This window comes from Rhinopithecus bieti, unplaced genomic scaffold, assembly GCF_001698545.2.
Source record: "Rhinopithecus bieti isolate Rb0 unplaced genomic scaffold, ASM169854v2 scaffold_5051, whole genome shotgun sequence".
Classification (NCBI taxonomy): Eukaryota; Metazoa; Chordata; class Mammalia; order Primates; family Cercopithecidae; genus Rhinopithecus; species Rhinopithecus bieti.
In genome coordinates, this window is record NW_016804599.1 from 748724 (window position 1) to 769789 (window position 21066).

Sequence of the window (21066 nt, forward strand, 5' to 3'; positions counted from 1 at the left end):
ATTCTTGATGGCCCAGAAGACATTATTTTGTGGAAAATATGGGTGCCAAAACTCTAAATTTAAAAGAGATTCAGAAAAATTGAACTCTGAAGTGAAGCAGTTTTAGGAAGACATTAGCCAATTTATTACACATATGTTTCCCCTTTAATATATGTACACAATACTGACACATTAGTAAATATATATATGTTGAAATAAATCAAGAATTTTACCAATAAAGATAAAATAAAATTCTAAGTGATAAAAGCATTGTGTTATACTTTGTTTTTTTGTTTCAAGGCAAAAGCATTACTAGAGATAAAGGTCAGTGCAAGGTAATAAAAGATTTCATTGATCACTCATATATAAAAGTCTAAAAGTGTATGACAGTAGCACAAGAAGAAAAATTCACAGAGTAGATTTTAACATATGTTTTTCAATAACTGCAAAAATCTATCAGGCAAAGAAAATCAGCAAGGATGCAGAAATTTGAACAAAACAATTAACAAACATGGTTTAATAAACCTGTATGAAACATTTGTACCCAACAACTGCAAAATGCATATTCTTTACAAGCTCACATGAAACATTTACAAAATGTTAATATACTGGGTCATAAAACAAGTCTCAACAAATTTAAAGTGATTGAAGTCATTTGGAACATGTATTCTGATTAAAATTAAATTATTCTAAAAATCTGTAAAAAAAAGATAAATAGAAAATCCCTATGTTTAGAAATTAACCAATACATTTCTAAATAAGTCACCTTAGGACAAAGATGAAATCTTGATAGAAGTTAGATGATTGTAAAGGAGGAAAATTCTATCAATATCCACACAATATATGATTTGTGTATACAGAAAATTCAAAAGAATCTACAGATATAATTTTAGAGTTAATAAGAGATGTTACAAAAGTATTAGAATCAGAGTTTAGCAAGGTTGCTGGATTCAAAATCAATATACAAAAGTTAATTATACTTCTATATAACAGCAAAACCAATGAGGAAAAAGGTATTTATTCTAGGATCAAAAAATACCAACTAAATAGAAATAAACCTAGTGAAACATGTATAAGATTGTAATGTTTAATACAGAAACATTAAAGAATACACAAATAGATAAGAACACAAGTATAAAGATGCCAAATCTCCCTAAATCTTACCTAAAGATTTAGTGTCATTCAAATTCTCAACTAGGGTGTGCATGTGTGTGTGTGTGTGACTTGACAAGCTCATTCTAAAATGTATACAGAAATACAAAGAAGACCTATTCTACTTGACATCAAGACTTACTATAGAGTTGTAGTAAAAAACATAAAAAGATTATCTATTGATGAAGCAGAGATAGAACCATAAGATGGAATGGAGTCCAGAAACAAGCCCACCCACAAAGGAACACTTGATTTATGACAGAGCTGGCCCAGCAGAGCAGTGGTAAAAGAATAAGATGTTCAGTAAATGTTATTGGAATTTGGTAGACATATGAAAAAAATGAAAGAAAACTCTCATTATTAACAAGCTCCCAGTTAATTACAGTCAATGGTGCAAAACCACAAAGAAAAATCTCCATGCCTGCAGCTTACAGAAATATTTATTAAATCATAAGAAGCATAAAGTTTAATAAATGATTTATTAAAATTTAAAACCTCTTCATTGACACTAGAAGATAGGAAAAAGATAAGCCATAGAGTAGAAGGTATTTGCAATAAATTTGCATGAGAAACTGATACACTACCAAAAATGAGCAGTTTCTCTTTCTCTGGCATGCTTCTTCCTTCCTCCCACTAACACACACTTAAGCGTTTGTTTTGTTGTTATTTTGAGGTTCACGTACTTAGTAACTGCTGAAAGGTGAATATGAGTATGTCTTTGATACTTACGAAAATAGAAGTGCTCATTTGTTACTGAATCTATAATAATCAATTTTCCATAAGATGTTTTTGTTCATACATTTAAGTGAGGGACTTAGGAAAAATGCAAAAGGAAAGTGAAAAGATATCCTGGATGAAAACTACAGTGATTCCTGGCTCTTAACAAAGAAGAAAAAGTGAGTAATTTAACCTCATGAAGTATAGGGGAAACTGAATCTGAAAAGGAAGGTAGAAGAAGTTCAAGTAAGAAAGGAAAATGAAAAAAATGTACAACACAACTGAGAAATGTTGAAAGGTAGTATCTGAATGATTGGCATAGAAATATTCCTGCAACAGTGAGAAAAACAGGCAAATAATGGTAATTCTTGGGTTCTTAGAGAAACTCTAAGAACTCAGAAGGATCCTAATCTTGGATGGCAAGAGTTTTCAAGTTTACATGAATAACAGAGCCACCAAATTAGCCCTAGGAGAAGCCCTTTATTTTTAACAATGGAATAATATTAAAATAAATTGAGAAAAATGAGAAAACATAGCTTTTCTTGGAGAGTTGAATATAGGTTACATGAAAAAATAATACATGGGAAAATTAACATCAGGAACAAATTCTAACTAGAGAGAATCTGAAATTGTCGACATGCAGAAATGAAAAAATGGTATCCCCACTTCATAAATAGGATCATTTTTATTTCTTTACCTTCTGAGTTTCAATTTATTTTTGTTTTTTTCATTTGGAGACTTCTGATTTAAAGAGAAAAAAGAGTTTGGAAGACTGTAAAATATGTAAGAGCAGGAATTCAGATAGTTGGTGTTTACTCTGGTTTTACAAATAGAAGTGGTAATTAACATATATCATTTAATAAAACAAATAGAAGTGGTAATTAACATACATCATTTAATAAAATTGTGGCAGCAGTCAAAGTCAAAAAAAAAGTTTACAACCAATAGCCTTATTTTTTCCCTAGAAAAATCTTCTAGTTTGTATCTGTATAATCTATTTTTGATAATTTTCCACATTGTGGATTTTTGTTTTATTTTTTCTGCTGCTAACCTTTTGGTCATTTCATAAATATTAGCACCAGCTTCAGGGAGGAGGGCTGAGGGAAACTAAATAAATGCATTTTTACTGTGCTTCCTGTTAATCCTACCCTGGAAAAAGTCCAGTAACAAAAAAATTTAATATTATTGACTAAAATGATGGTGTTGTTCAGATTACTTCTATACATTAAGGTTAGAAAACTCAGACGCCTACATAGGCCTTGCAGGTAAGGTAAATGAGTGCTTGGGACACTCATTGGTGGGCACTATGGCAACCCTGGGTAGTACATACTTTCTCCAAAGGGATTCCAGTATTTTAATTTGCACAAAGTAACTGATGACTGAATTAGGCTCACAGGCTGCCAGTTTACAGTATCTGCATCATTAACCTTGGTAATAAAAGATGCATATGCTTAGATGTCATAAAAATATAGTTGCTGAAACAATGTATGATATAGTTTCACTCTAGTGTACTAATGCAGTTACGAGCTAGTTGACACAAACAGTACCAAATAGGGACAGAAACAAATGCTTTAAGCAAACCATGACACATAATTAACAAGTGAAAATTTGAGACCATCTGGTTCATGATAATTTATAGGAAAGTAACTTTTATGTAAAACCTGCCCAAACTTTGGGAGGCTGAGGCAGATGGATCACCTGAGTTCAGGAGTTCGAGACCAGCCTCACCAACACGGAGAAACCCTGTCTCTACTAAAAATACAAAATTAGCTGGGCATAGTGGTGCATCCCTGTAGTCCCAGCTACTCGGAAGCCTGAGGCAGGAGAATAGCTTGAACCCGGGAGGTGGAGGCTACAGTGAACCGAGATTGCGCCGTTGCACTCCAGCCTGGGCAACAAGAGTGAAACTCCATCTCAAAAAAAAAAAAAAAAAAAAACCTGCCCAAAACTTAAAGTAAACTGACCCTCCTAAGTGTGTGTTCAGATCTTTCCTCAACAGGTGCTCAAGAACCATTTTTCATTGTTGCAAGTTATTTTTGAGGACAAAGAAATAAATACGCTCTCTTTAGGGGTCTATGTTTACAATATGAGTTTCTGTAACTTTCTAATGGAACAGATTATTGGAACAAATCCCAAATAATTTCACATATTTATTGGGAGATTGTTGTTGTTTTTCAAGAGGTGATATTTTCTTATGATGCATACATTTAAGCTTTATGTTAGTTATTTTTGCTCATTGTTTTTTTTCAGGGAAAATTTCATGGAAATCCAATGCATGTAGCTGTGGTTATTTCAAACTGTTTAAGGGAAGAGAGGAGAATATTGGCTGCAGCCAACATGCCTGTCCAGGTAATATTTTCTGACCTTGTGATCTTGTTATCACCTTTAACTCAATTTTTCTGAAACAGAAATTCTTATCTTTGGCAGGGTACAGTGGCTCACATCTGTAATCCCAATACTTTGGGAGGCCAAGGTGGGAGGATCATTTGAAGCCTAGAGTTTGAGAGCAGCCTGGCCAATGTAGCAAGACCCTGTCTCCAAAAAAAAAAAAAATTAAAAATTAGCTGGATATACTGGCACATGCCTATAGTCCTAGCTCTGTGGGGACTGAGATAGGAGGATCACTTGAGCCCAGCAGTTCAAGGTTGCAGTGAGCTATGTTCACACCATGGACTCCAACCTGGGTGACAGAGCAAGACTCTGTGTCTTTAAAACAAAAGAAAGAAACAAAGACAGAAAGAAAGACAGAAAGAAAAGAAAGAGAGAGAGAGAGAGAGAGAGAGAGAGAGAGAGAGAAAGGAAAGAAAGAAAGAAAGAAAGAAAGAAAGAAAGAAAGAAAGAAAGAAAGAAAGAAAGAAAGAAAGAAAGAAAGAAAGAAAGATTTTTAAAGAATCTTTTCCAGCTTCTTTTGCTTATGTTAGTGGTGCCACCATCCTTCTAGTCACTTGCAATCAAGGTCTTAGTATCATCTTTGCATAGTGTCTTTTCTCCACCCCCATTCTAAGACAGTTACCCTGTCTTTCCAGAGTGTATGACTGGAATCTTATCTATACATCCTTTCCTGTTTGTACTGGCCACGCTCTGTTCCAGGGTCCTACAATATTAGCCTAGGAATATAGTAATCACCTCCAAGCTGAATTCCTGTCATTCCTACTCTGCCTCTTCCTGTATGTTCTGGTCTTGCTCTACACCTGTTAGTAGCTTCCATTTCTTACCTCACAGTGTAAACCAGTCCGTGAGCAGGAATTTTGTCTTACAGAAGTTCCATGAATACTTGCTTGTTAATTGTGTGAATGTACTTTACCCTAACATAGTTTAGATTATATTTTATTTCATTTTCCTGGGTGAATTCAGAGTCCCCACTAAAGACAAGTAGAAGAATCAATGCAGTCTGTAATGAATATTTTTTTCAGCTAATCCTTACAAAAGGAAAGGGTATGTAATTAATTTTCCAAGTGACATCCTCCATAATTTAGTAAATCATACCATCATACCATTATATTTATTTTTGAAGGTCTAAAAAAAAAATCTTTTTTTTTTTTTTTTTTTTTTTTTTGAGACAGAGTCTTGCTCTGTCACTCAGGTTAGAGTACAGTGGCATGATCTCGGCTCACTGCACCCTCCGCCTCCCAGGTTCAAGCAATTCTCTTGCCTTAACCTCGCAGGTAACTGGGATTACAGGCACCCGCTACCACGCCTGGCTAATTTTTGTATTTTTAGTAGAGACAGATTTCACTACATTGCCAAGGTTGGTCTTGAACTCCTGACCTCAAGTGATCCCGCCTTGGGCTCCCAAAGTGCTGGGATTACAGGTGTGAGCCACCGCCCCCAGCCAAAAGTATCTGTTATTTAACTCTTTAAAAATTCTCATGTTTAGTTATTGTCAGGTTATGGCTGTTTTGGGAGGACTTTGAAGTTTTGACAACTTTATTTTTTAGATGAAGAAGGATGGTATCTTTTTATTTAATTTTAAAACTATAGTAAGTTTCTAAAGTACATATAGTTTGATTCAGTGTCTTTGGGGTAAAAATTAAGATACTTTTACAAATATATGTTATTCTCACATGTGTTCTCAGCTGTCCTTTTCTGAACCCTTCTTATCTCTAGTTATTCGTCTGTGCACGTGTGTGTGTGAGCGCATGTTCTCTTCAAATGTAAGATATCAGTCAAAATGTTTGTTTGAGTATATGCTTATCAAAGTCACTCTGAAAATAATTTGCCAGTACCACATACTACCACAAAAGAAGTACTGATTATTCGATTTCAACTAGGTAGACAAATAATGGGGGCTGATGAGACAAAGAGAATTTTAGAAAGGCTTTACCAATTGGAAGAGTGTGGTATAATTGAAGAACTTCTGATCAAGAGTCAAGGACATGGGTTCTACTTGAGGTTACTGCACTGAATTTGCTGTGGATTTTAGTTATCAACCTTTCTAACCATGGCTCCCCACCCAACTTAAGATGAAGGGGCTGCTTACATCTCTAACTCTCACCTCTAATATTTATAGAACTTTTTATCTAAGGAACACACCTAGTATCAGATTATTAGAGTAGCTAAGAGGTTCTGCTTGGAGAAACTGTCTTTTTGCTTAACCAGGCTAACATTTTGTTTTCTTTCATAAACTCCCTTTGTTCTACAGTAAAAACAAATCTCATCCCAGCAGATCCAACATCCCCAATTCTAAATTTAGGCCCAATTTAATGCAGTTTCGTTATATCATTTTAAAAATTACGTGTATTGGTTTTATACAATTTCAAAAGTTATATAGATGTTATAGAGAATTAGAGACAAAATTTTTAAAATCATCAAATTATCTGTAATTTCACTATTCAGAGAGAACACATTGCTAAGATTTTGGTGTATATATTCTTCCAGTCACATATACTTGAGTTTACATATCTATACATCTGTCCATGTATTTGCGAATGCATTTATACATACATGCATATACATGTTCAAGCAATAGAGATCATATATTTATATTTATATTTATATTTATATTTATATTTATATATGGTGGGTTCATTTGTTCGTTTCTTTATTTGAGACGAAGTCTCACGTTGTCACCCAGGCTGGAGTGCAGTGGCATGATCTTAGCTCACTGCCTCCCGAGTTCACCCCTCCGCCTCCCGGGTTCAAGTGATTCTCCTGTCTCAGCCTCCCAAGTAGCTGGGACTATAGGTGCACATCACCACACCCGGCTAATTTTTTTTTCTTTTTATTTTAGTAGAGACAGGGTTTCACCATGTTGACCAGGCTGGTCTCAAACTCCTGAGCTTAGGCAATCCACCCGCCTCGGCCTCCCGAAGTGCTAGGATTATAGGCATGAGCCACCGCGCCCATCCTATATATGATGTTTTTATAATCTGCTCTAGTCTTCAAATTTTAACACTTTAAATTTTATGTCATTAAATACTTTTTTACAGCATGATTTTTTTAATGACGATAGAGCATCCATATCACATGGATCCAGATCTCAGTTCGAATTGTATGCTGTATGTATTGCATTCGTCATAAACCTTTTCAAAACCAGTGAAATTTCAGGACGTTCTTTTTCCAGGGGCCTCTGGAGAAATCCTTACAAAGTTCTTCAGTTTCAGAAAGACAGAGGAATGTGGAGCACAAAGTGGCTGCCATTAAAAACAGTGTGCAGGTAAGTGATCTTACACAGATACCTAGAAAGGCTAGCTGCTGTCCCCATATAACTATGCACCATTCTCCCATGTGCCCAAAGTTAGTGTATATACAAATCATAGGGCAATTTGTTAATAAGATAAATATCTCTCACATACTATGTTTATATGAGAATATTTCTTTATGGGTGACATTTTAACTTCAACTTGAACTTCTTTGATATGGGGCTATTCAGGTTATCTGTTTCTTCTTGAATGAACTTTGGTAATTTGTGTTTTTCAAGAAACTTGTCCGTTTGATCTAAGTTGTTTTATTGGCATAAAGTTATTCATAATGTTTATTTTCATTTGAATATCTGTAGAATCTGTAGTAATGTCACATCTCTCATTTAATATTGATAAATTTTTTCTCTTTTTTCCATAATCAGTCTATCTAAAGATTTATCAGTTTTATTGATCTAGTGAAGATGTCTTGAATAAGACTTTCTGCCATGTTGTATATAAAATAGGATGTTAATTTCCTTTCCAAAACTTACATAGCATTCATTTCCTTGCCATTTATAAAAATAATAATTCCATCAAAATAAATAAACTATAAATATTTAAAGATCAACTGTCCCATATATTATCTGAATAGTAGGAAGAAGGTTTAAATTTATTTTCAGACTTCTGATTTAGTGATCCTCCATAACAAGTAAAACATGAATGCAAAAGTCTGGGCTTACACTGTTGTGAGAAGGAATCAGACAGACCTAGGACAAAATACCTTGGCACATTATAATGTCAAAACCAAGGGCTCTACTCACTCTGCAAGTGTGTAAAGGCAGGAGATTATTATTTTACTGTAGTAAGAATACTTAAGCACATTAATAAAGTGCACAGATGGATTTTGCATCCAGCACAAATTCCTTTTAAAATCCTGAGGAGTAGGATGCAGCAGATGACCACATTTTTTGGAGCCCCGAGCAGATCTTTACCAGGCCTGTACATAGATTCCCAGCTGCTATGAGTATTGACAGCTAATGACTTCGCTACAGAATTGACTCTACAGGAAGACTTTGGCTGCCTTCAGACAATGACTGAGTGACACGGGGTTGTGGGGAGAGAGGCCAGACCCCTTTCCTCAAGTTGGGGTTAACCTGTGGTGCAGGTTATGCTCCTGGGTTTCTCAAACCAAAGTTAGACCTAAGTGATGACCACATGCTCACTTAGCTCCATCCCCTTCCTTTTCTCTCTCTTGTACGTCCTTTCTGCCAAGAGGACTCCTTCAACAAATCCCTTGAACCTGATCCCTGTCCCAGGTGCTGATTCCAGGAAGCCTGGTCTGACTTTTAGGCAAAGCAATGCTTTCCAATCAATGTAATTCCCCCACTTATGCCATAACTTCGGTTTCTCTGTGGAATGTTTGGAATGTAGCTCTCAGATCATTCAGAGAGCTTTTGAAGGTTGTTGCTGGGTATTTTAACCTTTTGCAATTACTGATGACAATATACTCTAGAAGAACCTTAATTACTTACCATAGCATTGACTTTTCAGAGATCTGGCATTGGTTTCATACACTTTTCATTGGAAGATTTTGCAAGATACTGCCTTCTTTTGGCTTTTAATTAATTTTGAGATCAAAAGATGGAACCACAGTATATCTCTGCTTTAAAGCTATCATATTTTATTTTGGTACATTTTCTCGTGCATGTAGGTTCCATGAGTTTAGTAGCTCAGAGCCTTCCATGGGACTTTGTTCTGCAGAAACTTAGCATCAAAGTGAAATGCCACAAGTGGTATTGGGGTATAGTGAAAGGAAGGAGTAAAGACCGAAGCTAAACTAGACTAGATTTGAATTCTAGCTTGAGTATGTATTATTGTATGACTTTGGACCTCAGTTTCCTCACGTGAAAAATGGAAATAGTTTACTTTGCAGGTTGCTGAAAGGATAATCTATGTAAGGTATAGGCACAGCACAGGTTGCTCAAAACTGGTAGCTGTTATTACTATGGGTGGGTAGATAGTATATCATGTAGTCAATAGCTACTACTTTGTTTCTTTTCTAAGGTTTATAAATATGGAGAATGTCATTAAGAGAATGAGATAACAGGGATTAGAAGAGTAATAATGGCTACTGCTTATGAAGCATATATTTGGTACCAGGCACTGTTTTAAGCAGTCGAACTAATGTAATCCTTATAACAACTCCTTGAGGTAGATACTGTTATCCTTCTTCCTCCCACCCCCACACCCCTTTTTACAGGCGAAGAAGCTAAAATGCAAAGACATTTGCCCAAGTCCATGCAACTAAAAAGTCACAGAGTTGGGTCATTCAGACTGTCTTCCTCCAAATTCTATACTTTTTGTAACCAATAATTTAAAATTTGAATTAAATTTAATTCTGATTAAAATTTAAAATTTGTGATGAATGCATTGTTGTGGTAGATATATGTTTCCTTAGAGAAGACTTCTTGGAATAGGCAGGCAGTAGAAAGTTTGACTTTTCTAAGAAGAAAAGGAAGTACAGTAGTCCGAATCTAGGAAGCGCAGTGGGTCTATCTTTGGTTAAGGGTGGGGTCAGGGTTAGACTGCTGGACTTCCCACAAACTTCTCACTGAGACCTAAGTGACCTTGGACAAGTGAGTTACTTCACATCTCGTGGCCTCTGCTTCTTCCTCTATAAAAGTGAGGATAACCTACTTCATGGGTGTTGTGAGGACTAAAGGAGGTAATACATAAAAGCCTTTAGCCCAGATCTTGACATTTACTATTATATCTGAGCAGGAAAACATCACCAGGTTTGGGGAAAAGTAAAGTAAAAATCTCAAAGACAGAATAACAGGAGACACAGTAGAAGCATAGGCATATTTAAGGAAATATAAAGAAAAATATTTAAGCTGAATTGTCATAAACTACAGCATATTTAAATGAAGATTTCAGCAAAAAGTGATCATTGATACATTAGTACAGAGTTACATGAAATACCCACGAGTTCTAAAAGGGCAAAAATATTCATATTCTCCAATTAAAAAAAGATTATATGCATAGCATCATTTGGAAGTAATTAAGAAATGAACAAGTAGACGCTGAAAGACTTCCAGGCAAATAGAAAGAGAGAATAGCTGGAAGGGCAGGTTCAATCTGGTTCTTCTAGCATTATCCAACTTTCATATGAATTAGCTCTTTAGAAGCGTGGGTTCATTATGGTCTTTGGTTGCTGTTGGAGACTGGAAGCACCAAGCAGTTTTTTAAAATACTTTTGATGTTGTTTGATTGACGTGCTTAATTGTAACAGCAGAGTGAGTATGTTTTCTTTTGTGAAAAGATGACAGAACAAGATACTAAATACTTAGAAGACCTGCAAGACGAATTTGACTACAGGTATAAAACAATTCAGACAATGGGTAAGTTTTTGTTTTTTCTGTAATTATGCCTAGAGACAAAAAGGCATCTTGAGTAGAGTTTTTTCACTGACAGAGTTGAAAAATTTGATCTACTTCCTTAGGTGAGCCTAGGGAAATACAGAGAGTATTTTCTTGTTTTGCTTCTTCCTTCTCTCTGCATATAAATATGTGTGTGCGTGAGTGTTTAAGTGTGTGTGTGTGTGTATCCGTGCATATCCAACTAATTCCAAGTAAATTACCAATCAATGCAACATAAATTTCACACTGCATGAGGAATTACCCCTACTTCAGCATAGGTCTCTAAAAGATAAAAACCTTCTCCTATAGAATTAAAATATAATTATCACAGAAACAAAAGTAATAATAATTGCCTAACATGATCAGAAAATTACAAGTAGTATTTTAATAATATAATTTTCTAAGATTATAAAATAGAAATGTGTTTCACAGAAGAAAGCATAAAATATAGGCAAAAGCATTAAAAAAATCTGATGAAATCTCACTATCCACAGATAAATACTGTCAAAATATATTTCCTTCCAGTGTTTTCTCTGTATGTTCACATACATACACATCTATGTATTTATTTTCAAAAAATGAAATCATATTGTATATAATTTTGTGTACTGCATTTAACATTTTAAGTATTTTCTCGTGTCAAAAGTCTCCAAAACATAATTTTAATAATTGCATAAATGTCAAAATGTAAGGTCACTGCAATTTATTTTACTATTTTTTCTGTGGTTTAACACTGAAATTGTTTACAACTAGGTGTTTCTTAAAATGAAGGGGAAGAGAATATTTACAAGACCTAAGATTTACAAATAATAATAGAAAAATAGTTTAAAGTATGTTGCAATTAATGGAACAATTGGCAAGATTCTAGGTCTAGTTTAGTTGATGGAATTGTGCTGATGTTAATTTACTTGTTTTGATCATTGTGCTTACTATGTTTATGTAAGAGAATAGAAGAAACTAAGTGAAGGATATATGACAACTCTATGCTATTTGTGCAACTTTTTTGTAGCTCTAAAATTATTTCAAAATAATTCAAAAAAGTAAATCAGATACAAACTTTCCATTTACAGAATCATCTTTGACTATTAAAATGTTGGCCTAAAATGTATCTTGAAGGAAATATGAATGATTGTGGTCAAACATAACTTTTCTTACATGAAGATGAGGTGTTTTGGGTTCTTCTCCTGATATGCTTAAGATGCCTTGACTTCCAGGAAATATTATTCAAAATGTTCACAATTATTTGTACATACAACTTTTCCATTCAGAAGAAATGGCACAAACTTGGGTTTCATTATCAAAGGGGGAGTTCATGACCCTAAAAGGGTTTAGAACAACTGTAAATGTAATCAAGTGATGTTCATTGAAGGCAGCCTTATTCCAAATTTTATATGCAAACTACTAATTTTAAAAATTAGATTATTTTGAACTTAATTTGTTATGATTTGAGTCACTTTTTCAGTGCTTCATGTCCATTATGAATTAAAATGATTATTTTATCACCTAAATCCACAAATATTTATTTTGTTTGTCCCATCCTGTTATAAGTGAAAAGAAAAATACAAGGGAAACAAGTTACTATATCCTTGGTGAAGATGGGAAAGGTTAGCTAAAGAAGTTTTCAGTTGCCAAAATGCTACATAAGCAAGATTTTGCTATGTATGGGATCTAGGAGTTGGTAAATTTGTGAGTCATTACAACCAGAAATGAGTTCCTAGAGATTAGTCCTGTTTTGTAGAGAAATTTGCCCCAGTGTTGTTCTGGGACCTCTTTTTCACAATTACACAAGTCAAATCAGCATTCCCAGTCCCCATTTTTCATGAACATGAATGGTTGGTATAAACAGTCATTTGCCATTGTAGGAGCAAAAGGGAACCTTCCCCTTCACCCTCTGAAGGTTCATTGAATATGCACTAATAAAATGTAGATCGATAGGAGAAAAAGGCATGCATATTAATTTAACATGCACAGCATGGGAGAATAGCAGGAGAATGGTTACCCAGTAATCCAGTGGGGTACAGATGTTGATATGCCCTTCTTCATAAGGGAAAGGGAGGTTGGAAATATAGAAGCAAATGATTTTTAAAGTTAATGAATGGACCCAATGCTCAGACAGTGGTTAGTAAATAATACTCTTGAAGAATTGACTGGAACCTGAGAACAAACAATGGTTTGGGAAAAAGTTTGGGCTCTAGGTGTGGTGTTTAATTTTCAGACTTTTCCTCTGTTTTATGAGTTTTACGTTTCTGTGATTAATGAAATTTCAGGGAAGGGATCCAAGGCAATTGTGTTCCTCTTAGGGGTCCATTTTCTAGGTAGATCAGGGAGCTTCCGAGCACTTCATGTGTGCTGTGGAGAGACAGAGGATTGAGAGAGACCTTGAGGCTGCTGCTTTAGTTCCATTATTTTGGAGTGTCATTTTCTGAGCCCCATCACTATGTCATTATAGACTTTATAGTCTAATGTTCAAATTAAATAATATAATGTTTATTTATTGTATGTATCCCCATGTAAAAAAGGATAAATCTTTTTTTTCAGTCAGATATTTTTCTAAGTTACAACTCTGGCCCACTGCTAGTTTTATGATGAGGCTAGCGCATTTTGGGGAAAAAAAGAAAAAAAAGTGGGGGAAAGTAAAGAACTTAGTCTTTTATTAGTTCATGAGACTAGGTAGATAAGACTGTAACTCTATCAGGCAGTTTCTCATAAAACCTGCATATGAACCAGAGCAGGGAGGGGTAGGTGAAGGCAACAGAGAGTCAAATATGATTTAATCAGGGGCACAAAGGGTGATCCCCGCCTTCCTTACTTTTACCAAATAACCAAGTATATAATTAATGTGGAGGTATCCAGTAAGGAATCCATTACAGCAACTTTATCTCCTCTGTCCACCACCAAAACAAAACAAAACAAAACAAGACACCAAGTGCAGAATGGTCTTTCCTAAAGGTCTGTAAAATAAAGAGGTCCTTTTTTTCATGCTTGGATGTAATTCTTCCTGGCAAAATGAGCAGACAGAGACTTCCAAGCTCACCTCTAGTGAACCCAATTAGTCTCTTACCACATAAGTTCTCTGGGCCAGGGCTGTTTTAGGGTGGTGGATTGAGGCTGACTTGACTTTCAGGAATAGAGAGCTTTGACTTGGCGAGGACTCTTAATCTGATCTCTTTACCTTTGCAGATCAGAGTGACAAGAATAGCGCCATGATGAATCAGGAAGTTTTGACACTGCAGGAAATGCTTAACAGCCTCGATTTCAAGAGAAAGGTTAGTGAAGAATTTTAATTTGGGCTTTTGACTATTTTTCTCCTTTTCTCTAAACTTAGACTAACTGAAAAGAATCAAGCTGTCAGATTTTATCATTTCCATTTACTGAATGAAAAAATGGCAAGGTTTCTAGGAACAGTCCCATGCTGTTTGCCATGCTTCTCTTCATGAGTTTACAACGCTGGACCTCTTTAGAGACTATTTATCTTGCTTATGTGATACATTTACTATAGCGAACATTAATTTCAGGGTGGAACTTTTACATGATTTTTATTTGTCATTATTTTAGACATGGCTGTTTTAGTTTATGTACTTAATATGCTGAGATGGGTTCCACTGCACATATATAATTAAAATAGCATTTGATGACTGCTAAAATCTTATTGGAAAAATAAATGTTCTAGTTTCTACTCTGAGAAATGATGTAGTATTAAGCAATTTCCTAGATTTCAAAATAGTTCATTGACAACTGAACGTATTCCATCTAACTTCTTCCAAGGAGAGCAAGAACTTTTTTTCTGGTTTAATTAAATATTTTTAAGGAGGGGAAACATCTCTATTTCACTTTTCTACCTATCTTGAAAAATAAATGCAATTGAAATTTAACCAGTCACTAATAAATCAGTAGTTCATTTCTAAAAGTTCGGCTCAATTTTTTGTGCAGGAATTTGTGTGAGCACAAACAAGTACAACATTTATTTTTACCCTAAATTAATTATAAACTTAGTTATATATCAGATTTTAAGTATGCAAGTAGTTAATTCAAGAAAAAGTTAATGTTTTTATGCATAATAAGATCTATGCTAGAATGTATTTTATGCATGACATTTTATTCTACTTAGAAATAAACATTTAAAAAGAAGAAGAACATTGATAATTCAGTTCATTCAATTGGTTGTATAAATGAGAATATACCAAGTTTCAGCAAAATTAAATACTTTGCTCACATTCATATAGCTTACAATAATGCCAGAACAGAAATTCATATCTTCTACCCCCAGACCTTTGAAAGTTATAATTCTCCATTATGCCTTCCAAAACCCAGAAAAGTCCTAATAAAATTAACATAGAAAGGCTCAAATTTTAGTCAGCTCATTTTAATATAAATGGATAACCATCTTTATTTAAAAATAAATTAAATATATAAATATCCTTTTAATAAGCAACTATACAGTTTTGTGACTACAAGATTCAATATCATTGCCACAGGAGTTACAAATTCAATATATTTATACTGAAACACATGAAGAGAATGTTAAACTGTGGCCATTCTTCTTTTCTCATGACATCTTTTATTGTCAATAATTTAATTGTTTGAAAAGGCCTGTCAAATAGAAGCTAGTATTTAGTAAAATGTTTGGTCAAAATTTTAACCAAGCCCTTGTCTACCAGGTCAAATAGTTTTGTAAATTGAATTCTAAGTGACTTATTTCTTATGAAACTCTCTTCAGTAGTCCCCTTTGTTTTTAGGAGGCTCTCAGTAAAATGACCCAAATCATCTATGAGACGGACCTGTTAATGAACAACATGCTCATAGAAGAGCTGCAAGACTGGAAGCGGCGGCAGCAAATCGCCTGCATCGGAGGTCCACTCCACAATGGGCTCGACCAGCTTCAGAACTGGTAAAACGAATTGACTGCAGTTTCTAGTGAAAACCACAGGAAATACAAAACTTCAGTGTCACTCAGCCAGAGAATGCAGGTTTAGACTGCAACATCAGTTCATTCAGCTTACTGATGGCTTATAAGCACCTGAGAAATCTACAGTTGAAAACAAGTAGTATAAGTGTTCTTAGTTTTCATTCTCATGGGGAAATCGAAGAAAGCATCTATCGAATGCTGAATTTTCACATGCAAGATATCAATCTTAAAAGACTCAAATAAATTTGGAAACTGGCAATATACTTTCTTTAAGGACAGAATAAAGAAGTACTAGTTTCAAAATCTTGAAAATAGATATCTCAACTTTTAAATGTTAGTTTTGTGTTTTCAACATAGTGATTTCTTTCGTCAAAGATGTTGGTCAAGGATAGAAAATTTCAGTTAGGAAGAATAAGTTCAAGAGATCCATTGTACATCATGGTGACTGTAGTTAATAACAATTTATTGTATACTTGAAAATTACTAAGAAAGTAGATTTTAAGAGCTCTTACCACAGAAAAGTAAGTATGTGAGGTAATAATGCATGTTATTCAGCTTGATGTAACTATTCAACAATGTTTACATACATCAAATATATACAATACCACCAATATATACAATTTTTATGTGTCAGTTTTTAAAAGTCACAAATGGTTAATACAACCCGGCATTCTGGATCTGTGTACGCACACATGCAATGAAATGTAGATAACTACCCTTTGCACTAGAAGATTAAAATGTTCATAGGGTTTTCCATGTCATAAATGCAAAATAAAACTATTTGACTGAAGGAACAATTGGAAAATATGAAAAAGAAAGAAACTGTTCAGTTAAAATCTAAAATTGGTTCCTAAGAGAACAAGTCAATACAATGGAATATGTAGTAACTGGGGACCCCCTCACTAAAAGCTCTGCCCTGCCAGGCCTACTTGTCAAGAAATGTAAGGAGTTTGACTCATTTTAAAACATTGATTTTCCTTGGGAAGACACTTTGATTCTCCAAGTCACTGTACTCTGTTGTGAAAACAACAATAAAGGGAGCAATAAAGATCTTAACTGATAATGGAGCTCATACCAAAAATCAGCAGGGATTCAACCACTCTTGCCATAGTCTTATATGTGGAATACTTTAAGTAGAAGGAGTTGCTGTATGGCGAGGTGGACTTTCCAAGTCTGATAAGATGTTCTGTCTCCTGTAGTTGGAAGTCCCTTCCGTGTCTATTTCAATCTTACTCTTTCCTAGGCTTCTGGCCCACACCGCCACCTCCATTTCTGAGGTGAGATCACTGCATAATGAATAAAATTCCAAGCAGTTATCAGGGGCAAGCATTTCTAAATATACCTTACTCTAAAGAGATCATTGATCACTTTTGGCTAATACTTAGGACTTGTAAAAATATATATTGTGGGGGAAGATCGGTTTCATATGATTTTCTTTCAGTATGCTTACATAAGAAAACATTAACCATAGCGTGTTTTTTATGGCTTTAAATTTGCTCTTTTTTTGCCCTTTAGTGATTGCCACATTTTTAACATATATATGCTTAATAAGCTTAAACAAAGAACAATTAAAAGGGATTTGGTTCCAGATGTTGATACAATTTCATAAATGATGACATATATAATTGAAGGTTTAAATGAGAAAACATTGAAAATATTTAACATATGCATATTCAAGAAAAAAATGGGTTAGGAAAATAAAAATAAAGAAGTGTCACTAACCTAAATAAAATTAAGTGATTCATTTAATTAATTTAATAATTACTTAATAATTTAACATTTATTAGCTATGACCCATTGTTACAATCCTTTTATTAAGTGGAAAACTATCTTTGATTTTCATTTGCTGTTCAATAGCTTTACACTATTGGCAGAAAGTCTTTTCCAACTCAGAAGACAATTGGAGAAACTAGAAGAGCAATCTACCAAAATGACATATGAAGGTGATCCCATTCCAGTGCAAAGAACTCACATGGTAGAGAGAGTCACCTTCTTGATCTACAACCTTTTCAAGAAGTAAGTGAAGTGCTATCAATGGCATCTTCCATTCTGTGAAGTAAGAACACCCTGCCTAAGGTTTTGGTGTTTAGGTGGAAGAGTGGCAGGGGAAGTATTCAACAACAAGCCTCAGGGAGGAGTGAATAGAACCCCAGAAAGTTTCAGAAACCACATTTCTACTCTTCACTATTTATTCATCAACACTTCTCTCACCAACTGGCTCAGTTTTCCACAAGCTAAGTCATGTCACTCACCTACAGCTCAGTTTTCACATTTTAGAAAAAGTTTCAAGGGTTTTTTCTTATGTGCATATCCATGAAACAAAGGATGGAGAACATTTTCATGTTTATAAGCTAATCTAAACAAAAAAATACTGACATGTACCGGAAATCCTAATATTTAGTCCAAAAAAAAGTCATGAAATTTATTTTTGGCCAGGCATGGTGGCTCACTCTGTAATCCCAGCACCTTGGGAGGCTGAGGCAAGGGGTTGCTTGAGCTCAGGAGTTGTAGACCAGCCTGGACAATATAAAAAGACACCTGTCTCTACAAAAAATAAAAAAACTTATCCAGGCATGGTGGCACATGCCTATAGTCCTAGATACTCAAGAGGCCAAGGCAGGAGTATCACTTGCGCCCAGGAAGTTGAGGCTGCAGTGAGCTATGATCATGCCACCACACTTTAGCCCAGGCAACAGAGGGAGACCCTTCTCAAAAGAAAAAAAATTACTAAATGGACTGGGGCTTTTATTCATGGCTCAATTATAACAATTAAGATTCATTTACTGCTGTTAAATGATTTATAAAAAGTCATTGTAAAGATCTGAGTTTAATTGGGGGTTTGAGTATCTTCTAAGTGTAGAAAATTTGGACTTTATGAGTGGATAGCATCCTGTTCCTCTGTGGTTTTCAGTCTCAATATTCTCAATGTTTTCACATGACGTGCTTTATTTCCTTTTCATCTAGCTCATTTGTGGTTGAGCGACAGCCATGTATGCCAACCCACCCTCAGAGGCCGTTGGTACTTAAAACCCTGATTCAGTTCACTGTAAAACTAAGGTAGGCAAAACATCTATGATTTCGTGTGTTTGTGGAGCTATAGTCTCTGGATAATCAAGGCCAATTTCTCTAATTGTGGCTTGCATTCAGCTGTTCTTTATTGAACCATCTGCTGTGTGCCCAGCTCTGAGCTTTGGGAAATACCCACAGAAATGTGAAGATGAGAGCCCTGCTTGTCAAGAGCATGACAGTGCAGATGAGGACGTAAAAGTATGGAATCATAAAATCAGGCACAATTAAATTAATTGCTGAAAAGGTTGACTTGAGAAAAGACTGGAGAGATTGGGAGGGGGAGGAGGATTGTAGGAGAGTGGGAATACAGAAATAATGGCTTCCTAGGTCTGTCTGGTAATCGTGGGGAGCAGGGAGAGACAGAATTGAGAGGACAGATTGGGGACAGATTCCGGAAGGCTTTGAATATCCTATCCAGGAAACATAGTGGCGCATTCATCTCCTGAGATTACCCAGTAACTGGCTTACTGGATTTTCCGCAAAAACTTCCAATACCACAGTTTTCCATATATCCCTACTGTGTACCTGATTTAAAGACATAACTTTTGTGTTACTGTTGCTTTCTCTGTGAATTTGATCCTTTCTATTAGCATGAGCAATCAAAACTTATAGTTTTCCCTAATGATGCTGAGAACAATGAGTTTGACTTCTTACTTTCAAAGATTCTCATCATGCCTGAAACTCCAAGAACTAAAGCTTTAAATGCCTAATCACTAGGTCACCTCTGAAAAGCTGAAACCACAGACTAACGGTGTCAAGAGGTGGTGATGCCATGGTACAGAGCAGTTTAGGGTTCTATGATAGGGTTGCTGATCACATATCACTATTAGAATTCCATTTTTAAAGAGAAGGCATTTGTCTTCAGTTTGCATTTTTAAGACACCATTAACATTCTGAATCAGTTTCTTTGTGTGAATTTTGCACCAAGATTTAAGAACTGAAAACAAAAGGCCGAGGCTAGGTTCCTTTTAAAATTGCACTGTTGGCCAGGTATGGTGGCTCACGCCTATGATCCCAGCACTTGGGGAGGCTGAGGAAGGCAGATCACCTGAGGTCAGGAGTTCAAGACTGGCCTGGCCAACATGGCAATACCCCATCTCTACTAAAAATAGAAAAATTAGCTGAGCATGTTGGCGCATGCCTGTAATCCCAGCTACTTGGGAGGCTGAAGCACAAGAATCGCTTGAACCCAGGAGGCAGGGGTTGCAGTGAGCCAAGATTGTACCACTGCACTCCAGCCTGGGCAACAACAGCGAGACTCCATCTCAAAAAATAAAATAGAATAATAAAGTAAAATTTAAAAATAGGCATTCTTATCAAAAGTTGTTCCTTCCTCATTCCCACATCTCTATATAACTCGGAGGAGAGTGAACTAGGATGGAGAAGTGGTGGACATTCTACTTTTCCTTGAAACACTCCTATAGATGATATAGTAAGTCTAAGATGCTCTCTGGGACAAAAGGGGAGATGAGTAGGGATTGCCTAGCAAAAAATTCTAACTCTGAATCAGCACCACTTGCATATTGTGTGAACTGATTGCCAGAGGCATAGAACATTAGCCACTGGTGGTAGGCTCTGTCTTCCTCTTGTACCTGTTAAGTCCCCCTCCTCCTCCTCTGCACCCTATTCCCCACCGTCTTGATAGGTGATCCTTTACTCAAGGTTTTCCTAAAACCCCTCTTTGCCATACCGTTGCATTCTCCTGTTTCAAAGGGAAAAATGACCTTGAAGGGGAAGAATGACTCCATGGGACTTGTCAGCATCTTGCAGTAAATCAAATCCTTCCTGAAGTAGTATAAAAAGGAAGGTGGAGAGGAAAAACATCTGGCTTTGTTTTATGTGACTATGCCCCCTTCTCACCATTCACTACCAATCACTGCATACTCAACATATTCCAAACCCTAAACCAATCTTGTGCCTTGTACAGGACTTTTAAAGAGCCTTTGCAACATTCTACCCACCCTTTTGTTTGGGCTGCCCATGAGCTATGATTTCATTTCTCTAATGCCAGTGAGTTGCTTGTCACCATATTCTCTATATTCCATTTGTGTGCCTGGACTCCCTCCTTTTACATAGAGCCACGTCCACTTTTCTCCCTTCTGCAGTCTTTGCTACATCAGTTCTCTGGTACCTAAGGGTATACTGGGTAAATATTAGGAGCTCAATGCATGCTGAGTGAATGAGCAAAGTTTAGGATGAGGGC

The 21066-nt window shown here is 35.6% G+C and overlaps 1 protein-coding gene across 7 annotated transcripts in view; it reads left to right on the top strand.

Annotated features, from left to right (window-relative positions):
* The window catches only part of STAT4 (signal transducer and activator of transcription 4), a 144668-nt gene that overhangs the window by 93840 nt on the left and 29762 nt on the right, over positions 1 to 21066 (top strand). For all 7 annotated transcript variants that reach the window (XM_017869359.1, XM_017869360.1, XM_017869361.1 and 4 more), the window contains 7 exons: positions 4099 to 4197; positions 7412 to 7504; positions 10792 to 10870; positions 14069 to 14154; positions 15625 to 15776; positions 17652 to 17810; positions 18759 to 18851. In XM_017869359.1, coding sequence (XP_017724848.1) covers positions 4099 to 4197; positions 7412 to 7504; positions 10792 to 10870; positions 14069 to 14154; positions 15625 to 15776; positions 17652 to 17810; positions 18759 to 18851 — 761 coding nt within the window. The remainder of the gene's footprint in view (positions 1 to 4098; positions 4198 to 7411; positions 7505 to 10791; positions 10871 to 14068; positions 14155 to 15624; positions 15777 to 17651; positions 17811 to 18758; positions 18852 to 21066) is intronic.